At 37.5% G+C, this 12,908-nt stretch overlaps 1 protein-coding gene across 1 annotated transcript; it reads left to right on the forward strand.

Moving 5' to 3' along the window:
* Positions 1-6,672: 6,672 nt before the first annotated feature.
* Positions 6,673-9,251, forward strand: LOC120254325 (pentatricopeptide repeat-containing protein At3g12770-like). The gene is made up of 5 exons (XM_039262448.1): positions 6,673-7,774; positions 7,865-8,097; positions 8,159-8,213; positions 8,356-8,439; positions 8,866-9,251. Exons 1-5 carry the CDS (start codon positions 6,673-6,675, stop codon positions 9,249-9,251), a joined length of 1,860 nt encoding a protein of 619 aa, XP_039118382.1.
* The last annotated feature ends 3,657 nt before the right edge of the window (positions 9,252-12,908 follow it).

Here is a 12,908-nt window from a genome sequence, read left to right on the forward strand (position 1 = left end):
TATTATATGTTGCGAATATATGTTATAAACGAAAGATAAGTATACAACGTAGAGAAATGCATGATTTACCAAACACCCAAAACCCAAGCACTAAATTTTCTTCTTCTCTTTCTTCTTTTATTTCTCTTTCTCTTCTCTTTCTATATCTCAAAGTATACAAACGAGACAGATGCAGTGCTATAAGAGTTGAATGAACGCCGTGATCGACTCGATCCGACGGGTCCCAAAAATACCCGGTGTGAGAATAAGAATACGATCAGGGCGATCGCCACAAGTCTATTGGCCACTGCCACAAGAATATCTAGAATTGCTATATAAGCCTCGCTATGAAAATAATTGCATGAAATCCATTGAAAATATTCTGTTTATAACACTCCTGGACGCTCACGACTAGTTTGATATCTCATAAAACCTCAAGAAAACCCAAAGGATAAAAACCTACTATGGAAAAAGAGACACTATCCCTGCGCATCATTCGAGGGTTACCGCCTCATTAAAACACCTCAGTCCTGAAAAACCCATCGACACCTCATGGCGAAAAGAGAGTATGCCTCCTCAACATAAATAACTTTTAACTCATATCGTAAGTACTTACATCCCTGTCTTTCTCATCCCGATTTATATATGTTTCTGAATGCACTTAGGTGCTGATTTTAAGTAATCGATCACCGATTCTCACCTGATCAATCTTTTGGAACTTCTATAACGCCTTCTTTCCTGGAGATCATGAGTAGTAAAAATTTTGCTGATATATGTTTTCTGGCTCACACCTTAATATAACCTCAGATGGAGAAATACAAGCACTTGCCTTCATAAATTATCGTAGCATTTGTCACATCGATGGTGCACTCTAGGACGATCGTGATATCGCCCAATCATAGACTCTCCACCGTGAACCATCAGCATCTTCTGCGACTTGCTTCACGGAGAGCTAGAATTTCAGCGATGATTTGGACGCAAAGTAGCTCTTGTATGAGTTTGTTTTCATGGAACGCCTACTTGCGATAGTCAGCATCTATCGTGAGAAAACATGTATCCAGCCTCGAGATCGCCTCTTTACGTGAGGACTGCGACAGACACTCAAAGACGCTGAAATCCCTCGCGAGGTCGGACGTGAAGCACTCACGTCGATAGTATTAAAACCCGGTGATCTCAGTAGTTCCTCGTAGATCAACATACATGCACTCTTGCCCTTTCCAAAGCGCGGTCTTCGTGTTCAAGCCAGAGAACTCCCGGGTGATCTCGCTGTAAGACGCATCGCAGTAGTTTCTATATCCTCGCCTCGCAGATCATTTCGCGAAGCATACATTAAATGCACCGGACTGCACTTAAATATGGAGTTTCTCGGACCAAGAATGATCGCTCTGTCCAGGTGGGCGGTAAATGCGGATCTTTCTCGAACATCAAGTAGCCCTGACGACCACATGCATGCGATTTCACGGAGCAAGCCTTCTCCATATCAATCTTCCAGCACCTTTTCTCTCAGATAAGGGCCGATTGACGCGCAAATATTCCTCGAGCGATAAGTCAGCCTGATTATCATGTCTTTTCTCTGCATGCACTGGTCTCTTCCCCAAATCTTTCATTTCAAATCTCAAACTACGATGTCAGTAGTCAGTCACTCGTGTAAGGAGTGCCGTTACAAGCATTTTAAATCATCCGCTATTAAGCACGCCATTTCCACAACAAAACTGCATAGTGCATAATCCTTTTACATAAACACACACGGACATATACTATCATTTTGGTACCCTTCTTTTATAAGATATTCACTCGAGACAGATATACCCGTCAGCCCGGATTGTTTTTTAACCTATAAAGAGATCTCCTCATGAATTTAATAGAGTATAAATGATGATTATTTCAGTAATGCTTTGTTTTTCTATATCCTCGGGGATTTTTCATATATATGTCATTTTCAAGTAATCCATATAGATATGCTCGCATGACATCCATCAACTGTGCATATCTAATTTTATTACCTTCTCGCCATGGCAATTAAAAATCGAAAAAGTAATTCCATCCATTACGAGTAGAGTATCGTCTCTTATGATCAATACCGAGGCGTTTGAGGGAAAAACCTTAGCAACTGTCTTGCTTTCTGTATCTCATAATTTGATTATTTTCATTTCTTTTTCTCACAAACACCCATTTATAACTGACTGTTTTATCCCTTACGGTGTTGGCACTATCGGCCCAAACACCTCACGCTTTGATAGGGAATTTACGCTCGACTGGATAGCTTTCTTTCCATTTTGGCCAATCATTTCTTTTATCGAAGCGTTCTTCGATGGATGCGTGGCTCACGGATCATTATCGGTATTTATTTCTATATCCGTAGCTACATTGTAGATGAATATATCATTTATTTCGGTCTCATGCCGATTCAATATTTGACCATCATCTACATAGCAAATTGAATTTTCAACATTTTCGTAAATATCATCCCCCGATTCGATTCTTCATTAACTTGTTCGAGGGTTTTATAATTTCCTCTCCCTTTTCACATGGGGAGATCCTTATCTTTATTTTTCTCGCCTTTTCTAGGAGCTGAAATCTTTTGGCACCAATTGGTCTTCCACGCTTTTTGTCGTGGTTTATTTTCTACTTGATTTTCTTTCGATGGATTCTTAGGAATCTCGATTCTCGAGGAGCATTGGCGTTGGTATATATGATTTGGTTACCATTTTTAGTATCGTAGAATGCATCAGTATTTCATTTGCAATATTTTGCAATTTAATGATCCTTTGAACTTCAGTTCACATTCATTGGTACGAGGATCGTATGTATGTAATCGTGATCGCATTCCAATCGATTTCTTTTTGCTCGTTTTGAGTAATCATTTCTCCCTAATGTCGGGGAAGCTGATTCAGTAAAATGACAATCTGCGAAATCTTGCGTAAATACATCCCCCTGTTAATGGTTCTAAATATCGATAATTGAAGGAATCATAACCAACATATATACCAAGTCTGCGTTGTGGACTCCATTTTTAGTACTGATTTGGTGGTGGTATTGGCGCATATACTTTCGCGCTGACCAAATATTCTTATATACGAAATATCGGGGCTCTTTACCCATAATAAGTTGGTGTGGTGAATATGAATTACATGCAGTTGGGATCGTATTCACAGGCTGCAGTCAGACGCAATAAACGTACGACCCCACGCACTTGTAGGTAGTTTTCGTCCCTACTAACATCGATCTGGCAATAATCAGAGTCTTTTAATTAATGACTCCTTAACCCATTTTGGGTACGTACATGAGCCATCTGGACGCTCAACATGTATTCAACCGCCATACAATAATCATAAAATGATTTTGATGAAAATTACTGAAAGATTATCAAGGCGAATTGCTCTTTTATGGGATAATCTGAAATTGTGCTTTAAGCCCCGATAATTTTGTGCCAATAACCTGCAGAATGCTACATTCCTTGTGTATGAAGTGAAACATGGGACCATCTAGTCGATCGATCGATTAAAAACCATAAAATACCTAAATGGTCCACATGATTGATGTATCGTCCACAAAATGTCTCCTCGTATTCTTTCTACAAAAATTTAGGAGATTCACCAGTCACCTTTGTTATGAAGGTGCGGTTATTAGCTTTTCCCATCGAACATGCTCTTGAACATGCATATTCATTATGTGTTAGGATTTTATAATCCTTCAGATGGGTGTCCACGAGAACTAGTAATAATCCCATGCACATAATAAGACATCCTGATGTCCAAGTCTTTTCATGCCATATTTTAAATATCTTCGGGTCATTAACCTTCCCAGGGTTAATCTCGTATGTGATTCCATCACTTTAATACGTGAAAATATAATCCCGAGGATATACAGTGAAAGCTTTCAAGTCACACGCTTTTTGGCATGAAATAACTTGTGTAATATAAAGATATTCTTTTCCTTCCTTATCAACCGCCTCTAAATGATATCCATTGAGACGTATATCTTTAAAGCTTAAAAAGGTTCCTCCTAGACTTAGGGGAATAGAGAGCATTAAATCCGCAGGATGTTCCATTTAGCAACATCAAATCGCCGCTTCTCCAGAACCTTCAACCGGGTCCGATGACCCCGCTTATTGCTGGGCTATATAGCCTTTCTCATCGATAAGGATATAAAAATATATTTTCTTGTCAAAATAAGTATCGTTGTCCATGATCAATAATGCGTCATCATCGACCATTATTCTAACAAAACAAAAAGAAAAACATAATTTAATAAAAAAACATAAAAGACATATTACAAAACTAGTCTATAGGAAATCGACATATCTAAATATGTATTTTTCGATTTACATTTAAATTATTTATGGAATTATCCTCAATTGGATCAACTATGGGGTTGTCGAGAAAAATTTGTCTCAATATCTTTACCTTTCTTATTTTTAAGTGATTCTTGTAAAAGTTGACAAAATGTTTAGGGGTCCCTGAATTCTGGACCAGTGACCTTCCGAGCCACAGACGATAGCATGTGTCTTTCTTTGTCTCTAACCCCATCTTGTGGCTTTGTTGCTTGCATTGATGTACATCAATTCGATTATCAGCGTGGTCCGATATTATTTCGACCCCCACCGCACGCGTAGTCCTCGACCACCATAATTTCCTCGTCCCACCGCGGTTTTTAAAACTAGCACCGCGACCACGCCATCTTCTTTGCCCAAAATTAATTTACGGCGGTGGTCTCGATCCGTGATGGTCGAGATTGATGATTCTCGATCAACAATTCATTGTTTTGCTCCGCCACGAGGAGACAAGAAATTAATTCGTAGAATTTTTGTAAAATTCTTTTCTCTATATTGTTGTTGTAATATAACATTTAGATACAGTGAAATGTTGTAAATGTTTTCTCGAGCATCGTTCTTTTCGTCACTCTGCTTTTCTCCATGAGACGCAATCTTGAAACAATTTTAAATAGCTCGGAATTATATTCTTGCATGACGCTTTTTAAAAATCTTGAAACACGAGCTTGACTAATCATTGCGTGCTTTTGGCAGAGTAGACCATTACGAGATGTTGAATCTCTTTCGGGGATAACCACAATTCCGTGGATCCTCGATGGTCAGTATTCATTCTTCGAGGCCATCATCGATATGATGCCTTATAAATATTAAGGCCTTCAGCCTTTATTATCACTAGGCTCATTGTTATTAGCCTCAATAGTTTTACTCAGGTTTCTTGCTTTCGGATGGAGCTTGATATCGAGGCTCGGGGATATATAATTGCTCCCCGAGTTTGAAGAGCCTCGATTCTCTTTTGCTGATATTTGCCATTTTTCTTCAAAAATAATAATATAGCATGTAATTAGAATAGAGGTATAGAATAAAAATATAAAAGCATCTATCTTTGTTCGTATATCACGTCTCTGTTACGTATATGACACTATACATATATCTGATCTTTGTTTATATCTGACACTATTCATGTATACAGTATTATTCATGTATCAGATGCGTTCATGCTATGCGATTGTGCGACATTGGGAGTAAAAATTTGTTTGAAAGTGATTATAAGTTAAAAAGGGAAGAAGAAGTAAAAATAGTGGAGAGAAGAAAATAGGAGGCCGGCGGAGAAAAAGTCGGTCGGAGTTGTAAACTGGAGAAACTCGAAGGGGACGTGAGGAGTAGAGAAGGCGTGAGAAGAGAAAAAGGGCCCGACGTGGTTTTTACCGACTTTGTCAACGATCGCAGGGATCGGAGGGTCGCCCTGAGAAGAAGATGATGCTTGCTAATTTGGATTTGATGGAAAACCTCATTGTAATAATAATATTATTGTTTTTTTCTTGTTTATTTTTAAAGAAATCTGGCAATAATAGCCTTAGTAGGCTTTAATCTTGTATGTTTTTTATGTATGCTTCTAAGAAAATCTTATGTATTGTTAACTGAATAAAATGTATGGTTTAGTTGTATTATATTATCCATCGATCCTTCTCGCGATTCGATGTTAGAAATGGATTCACATATATAACATATATATTAGATGAGTCAAAAGAAAATTAAAAATCATATGAGCAAATTCGATGCTGATAACGTGTTAAGAATATATATGTTATAAATGTAAAGATAGTAATAAGAATAGAAAGTAGGAGTATTTCACAAACACCCAAAAAGCGAAGAATTAGCTTCTTCTTCTTCTTCTTTATTTCTCTCTTTTCTTTCTCTTCTCTTTTCTATATCTCAAAGTATCTGAAAATGAGGGGGTATTTATAGGGTTCTGAGAGTTGAATGAGCGGTAGGGATCGATTCGATCAGGCGGTCCAAAAATACTCTGCAGTTGGTGGAATAATAACGATCCGGCTACGCTCTGATACCAGCGTAGGCGGTACTCACTGGTGTTGCAGCTGCTTCGATAATATCTAGAAGTTCTTATAGTAATCTTAGAATGCTTCTGGGTGAAATTCTTCAGATGGCGTCCATTAAAAAAATATTTGTTTATAACAAAATAAGAATTTTTAGGAATTGGGAATTTTTTTCTCCCATTTCGCTTTCGGTCGTATGAATGGCTGTTTTGCACCCAAATCTCTCAAAACTCATTCACCAATCCACCGCCGTCATTAGAAGCCCTTAAAAACCACAACTTTCTCACCTCCCTCCAATGCGGGCACCTCTTGCAAGCCCTGACAGCCTCCAAGTGCTTCAAGAAAGCATTGCAGCTCCATGCCCACATGATCACTTGTGGTGTTCTCATCCAGAACACCTACTTAAACACCAAGCTTTGTGCCATGTATGCAGCTTCTGGGAACATGCCTGCAGCCAGAGTGATCTTTGATGGCATTGTGTTAAAGAGCTCGTTTTTGTGGAATGTGATGGTTCGTGGATATGCTTGCAATAATTGTTCTCTTGATTCTCTTGTTTTGTATCGAGATATGCTTAGCTTTGGCAGAGGGGCTGATAATTTCACTTACCCGTTTGTTCTTATGGCGTGTGGACATCTTTTGCTTGTTGAGGTTGGTGAGAGGATTCATGGAGAGGTGGTGGTTAGTGGGTTTGAATCGGATGTTTATGTGGCCAATTCACTTGTTTCGATGTACTCGAAGTTTGGTCAAATGGGGATTGCTCGGAACCTGTTTGATAGAATGCCTCAACGAGACTTGACTTCTTGGAATACAATGTTATCTGGTTATGTAAAGAATGGTTATCCGGATGTGGCTCTTTCATTACTCTCTTTATTGAGTGTGAGTGATGTGAGAATGGATCGCGCAACACTTGTTGGTGTGCTGCCTGCTTGCGCTGCTTTGGGTGCAGTGAAACAAGGGAAGGAAATCCATGCTTATATTCTGAGAAGCAGTCTGGAATTCGATGGGTTTTGGCAAATGCTTTTGATTGATGTCTATGTTAACTCTAACTTTGTGATCGGTGCTAGGCGATTATTTGAGAGGATGAGTGAGAGGGATATCATTTCCTGGAATGCCTTGATATCTGGTTGCGCTGCATACGGTGATCCAATGGAATGCTTGAGTCTTTTCTGTCTGATGAACTCTGAGGGTTTGCTGGTCGCAGATGTAATCACACTCATTGCAGTTCTCGGTGCATGTGATCGAACATCTGCCTTGCAATTTGGGAGGATCACTCATGCTTATCTCATCAAAAGGGGTTTTGACAAGGAGATCATTGTGGGGACTGCATTGATAGATATGTATGTCAAGTGCGGGAGTTTAGCTTGTTCTTGCCATGCTTTTGATGAGATGGAATCAAAGAATTTGATATCATGGAGTGCCATGGTTTCTGGATATGGACTTCATGGGAAAGGAAAGGAGGCTATATCTTGTTTTTACTGAAATGAAGTTAAAAAGGATTAAGACCGGACAGGGTTGCATTCACCTCTGTTTTTATCTGCTTGCAGTCATTGCGGATTAGTTAATGAAGGCAAGGAGCTCTTCAACCAGATGTCCGATGAAAACTCGATAAAGCCTAGCATAGAGCATTACTCATGTATGGTGGACCTTTTAGGTAGAGCTGGTCAATTAGATGAAGCATACAAGCTCATCATGGACATGGACATAAGACCTAATGCTGATGTCTGGGCTGCTCTTCTTTCTGCATGCCATACCCATAGGAATGTCGAGCTAGCAGAAATTGCAGCATTGCATGTTTGCCATCTTAATCCAAAGAGAATTAGTCCTTATGTAACTCTATCCAACATCTATGCAGTTGAGAACCGATGGACTGATGTCGATAGAGTCCGAGGAAGCAGCAAGGCGAAATGGTCTGCGAAAACCACCGGGCTACAGTTTTGTGGAATTAAACACAGAAATTCATAGGTTTTTGGTTGGAGATAAATCCCATCCACAGTCCAAGTCTATCTACACCATGCTAAATGAAATACGCAGACAGTTAAAAGGAAACAGGTTATACTCCAGATACAAGTTCTGTATTCTATGATGTTGCAGATGATGCAAAGGAAGACTTGCTCTGGGATCACAGTGAAAAAGGTTAGCCCTTGCTTTTTGCTCTTTTTAAACACATGCTCTGGGACAAGTATAAGGATCACCAAAAATCTCAGAGTGTGTGGAGATTGCCACAATGTTACTAAACTCATCTCCAATCTCATAGACAGAGAAATTGTTGTCAGAGATGCTCGGAGGTTTCACCACTTCAGAATAGCTCTTGTTCTTGTGGTGATTATTGGTGACTTCAAAATTTTTCCTAATATATTTTTATATTTTAAAATTACCAAAAAAATATACACAAGGAGTTGACAGTTTACTTTTAAAAAGGAAACCTAACTGTCAACTGTCAACACGCCTATTAATTTTGGCGGGAAGGAACGGTTCACCCTCTCCCGCGCTAATTTACAACCTTCATCTTCACCTCTATAAATACCCTTAGACCTGCCGCTCCTTCATCATCATTTCCAGCCTCCTTACTGTCCTGCAACGCCGGAAACATGTCTCGCCTTCTTGCATTCGTCATAGTCCTCCTTGCAGTGGCAGCCTCCGGTGGAGCTCAGGAGCCGGCTGCTTCCCCAGAGCTCTCCACCACCACTTCATCCCCAACCTCCAGCCCCATCTCATCTCCAGCTCCTATCTCCTCCACTGGAGTCCTCCCCTACTCCATCTTCTTCTCCAGTCTCATCCCCATCTCCATCCACATCTCCATCGTCATCCCCATCCATTGCTCCAACCACTTCTTCACCTCCACCGGAAGTGGCTCCCCAGTTGAAGCCCGGGGCCATCGAATGACGAGAGCCTTCCCGCAGATAGTCCTGAAGCCGACTCCCCGGACAATGATAGTCCAGCCTTAGATGAGGATATAGGGACGCCTGAGGGTGCTCCGGCCCCCTCTGAGGAGGATGAAGATTCCGGCAGCTCTAATGTGCGTGTTGGTGCTGGGCTCTTTTGACCTCTCTGGTTTGCCATTTTATGCTATATGATTCTCAAGAATTCAATTTCATGTCATTATTTTGTATTATTTGCAATCTCATGGTTTTGAATTTGCATGAGTTTTTTCAATGATGAATGGAATTGGTTGTTGCAGGATAGTTTTTAAAAAGAAAAACAATTTGATAAACCACAGTTTTATTATGAAAAATGGATAAATTATAATTTTATTAAAAAGAGAAAAGGGTACCAGACCTAAAGAGAAAAAGCAAACAGGCAGATAGAAAAGTAGAACACCACAAGTTTTTATTAGGAAACTAGAAGTTACAATTTTAAAAAAGTAATAAATGTGCTTTAATGAAAATAAACAGAAAATGTGATTTATTTAATGCATGTAGTTTATCTATTTTTAAAATAAAAATAAACATTAAAAAAACTTTGTTCTTAAATAAAATAAAGAACAAGTACCTACGCTAAAAATTTTTACATTCAATAAACCTTTCCATCATGTTTTTCACAAATGTTTTTTTATTATTTAGAAATAGAGACTTACTTATACTAAGTCTTTTTACTGCATGAGCAAAAACAAGAGTTCGAAGTCAAGTAGGGTGGTATGTGCAAAAACAAGAGTTCGAAGTCAAGTAGGGTGAGTATGTGGTATAATTAGAAAGGTGATGTACACGCCGACACGTGACTTATTTACATTTATTATTGAAGTCATCTTTAATTAGGGATGTCAGCGGTGTTGGGATTCACAGGGGAATATATTTTTCCATCCCCGACTCAATTTGCCAAACCCATCCTCGACCCCATCCCTGAATCTGGGTATGGGAAAAAAATTTTCCTCATCCCAATCCCAGCAAGGATTACTCGGGTTTAGGAATTCCCCTCTATTTTTTTCATCTATTAAATACATCAAATATATTAATTTTTAAAATAAATATTTTTATTTAATATAAATAATTTTCTAACATTATATATATATATATATATATATATATATATATATATATATATATATATATATATATATATATTTATAATATTTTACGAGACAGAGAGGGCGTAGAAGGGATTCCCCCATCACCATTCCTATCCACGGCGAGGATTTGAATTCCTGCCTCAGGCCCACCCATTCACCGAATTTTATTTTTGTTAAGTGGCCTAGTCGGGGAGGGAATCGAGGGTTCCTACATGGGATCGAAGGCAAATTGACAATCTCATCTTTAATTAAAGAGCTTTATCAATTACTTAAATAATAATAATAATAATAATAATAATAATAATAATAATAGAAAGATTTAAGGAAAACTGCATTTTAAAAAAATTATAAGAGTAACATAATAATTAAATCATATATATTAAAAAGTTAAACAATAGTCACATGGATTGCATGAGGGGGGAGAGTAATAATACATATCCATTAGGCATGGATGATAAAAGTAAAAGACACAGGAAAAGACGAGACACAACTGGATAAAAGAGGACACAAAAATTGTAGTTCTGCATTTAGTTTTCTTCCATCAGGTCGAAGCACATTTTTCTTAATTATAAGTGAGTACGAGTGTTTTTCAAAAGGCGGTCATCGCTCCAAACCCAAAAGCGTTGACATGACGATTTCACATCACCTATAAAGTCGTAACTTTCAAGTAGATAAGGCCTTAAAAACCTGCTCCCCTACAGCTAGAAAAAACAACATCTAACAAAAATAATAAATTTCAAAAACAAAAAAAGCTACAATGTTCGAAATATAATGAAAACACATAACACTGTCTGACATAACCATTAAACAAAAACATAAAGAGTTAAGTCCACAACAAAAAAGAGTTTATTAACTCGACAACAACTAGACATCGACTTTTTCAATGGCCCGCTACATTTGTCTCCACTTAACCCCTACTCACACGACATGAATAACTAATGAAGCTGGGAGGCCTGAGTGAACCACTAAAAATATCGGGATCATAAAAAGCTCAATAGTTTCAGAAAAATATTCACAAAGTGTTATATTGTACAATGAACATCAGAATAAAACCCAGAAATCAGAAAATTTCAAACATATACTAAATTTTCGAAATGAGCGAGATATATAAGCTTTCCCAGAATAGCTAATGTCCAAAGCGATCGCCGATGAATTCATTTGTTTAAACTCGGTGGCCAAAAGTGGGATTTTGAGGAAGTTCATTTGTTTACCCATCGGTGACCCGGTAAAATGTCGAAGGTAGTTGTGTGACTTGGCGGGTGGAGCGATGCGAAACTATAGTTTTCTATGTCGAAATACGTATTGATATAGTCGATGTTTAACCCGTTGTGCCAGGGGTTGAGTACACATGAGTTAATTGGGGACTAATAATGTCGAAAATATTCCATGTACTGCAGATAGCGAAACCATCAAAGGAAAGTCGAGACCCGAGCAAATGTGAGAGTAATCCGCCGCGCAAAAATATCCGTGATTCGTATGATCCACGTATTTTTATATTAAAATAATTAATTATTTAAACTTAATACAATGAATTTATAAAAATTGTTAAAGTGACTGAATAATCCAAATAATTCAAAAATACAATTAATCAATTATATATATATATATATATATATATATATATATATATATATATATATATATATATATTTATATATTATTCCAGCAATTCAAAGGATTGTAAATAATCACAAATTAAATAAATTACTTCAGAAAAGCATCATGAATCCTTATATTCCTATGATAATAATAAATAATAATAATTATTATAATTATAAAGAAATAACTAAATGAGTCTGAGTTAACATAACATTTATAAATACACAAAATATCATAAATCAATTAAGTAAAAATTATATATATCACTAACTGGCGGAAGAAATGCTCAACAGTCTGAAAAGTCAGAACAAATAGTATATGAATTATTTTGACAATAAAATCTAAATTAATTAAATAATTATATAGATCATTATCGGAAATCAGAAATTTGCATATACATATATATATTTGGACCTTTTGGATACCTCCTTTAAATTTTAATTGCCGGATCATCTGGGATCTCATTTCCAAAGCAATTATATGGAATATTTGGTTAGAGCGAAATAATCGACTTTTAATTTAATTGCTTACCCTTACATTCGACTTTAGATTCATCTCGAGAAACCAACCTTGAAGCTTCTTAGAGGATAAAGTGATCTCTCAACTCTTAGCGGAGTGCCGATCACTCCCGCCGACCCGTGAGGATCAACTCGTAAGTAATCCACTCTCTTGATTAGTTAGGGTGAGCTGTGTGTCTCCATGAGGTAGCCTTCCGCCTTGTTATCTCTCTTCTTTTCTATTTCTGTTCTTGCTTCTTTTGGGTTTTGCAAACCTCACCATGGGTGAGGTATTAGTTTGTTTTTCGTTGTTTTGTTATGTTCTCTTTCTTTTCAATGTTTGTCCTGTTCTTTTTGTTTTCACTTATTAAATTTGTGATTTATCCACATTTATTCAGAAAAAAAAGTGCTGATATGATTACGAACACTAAATACCACCCTGTTAGTTAGTCTGCTTTTTTTTTTTTTTTTTCAATTTTGTATCCATAAACATGTTTTGTATC

The sequence above is a fragment of the Dioscorea cayenensis genome, unplaced genomic scaffold (genome assembly GCF_009730915.1).
Source record: "Dioscorea cayenensis subsp. rotundata cultivar TDr96_F1 unplaced genomic scaffold, TDr96_F1_v2_PseudoChromosome.rev07_lg8_w22 25.fasta BLBR01000417.1, whole genome shotgun sequence".
Classification (NCBI taxonomy): domain Eukaryota; kingdom Viridiplantae; phylum Streptophyta; class Magnoliopsida; order Dioscoreales; family Dioscoreaceae; genus Dioscorea; species Dioscorea cayenensis.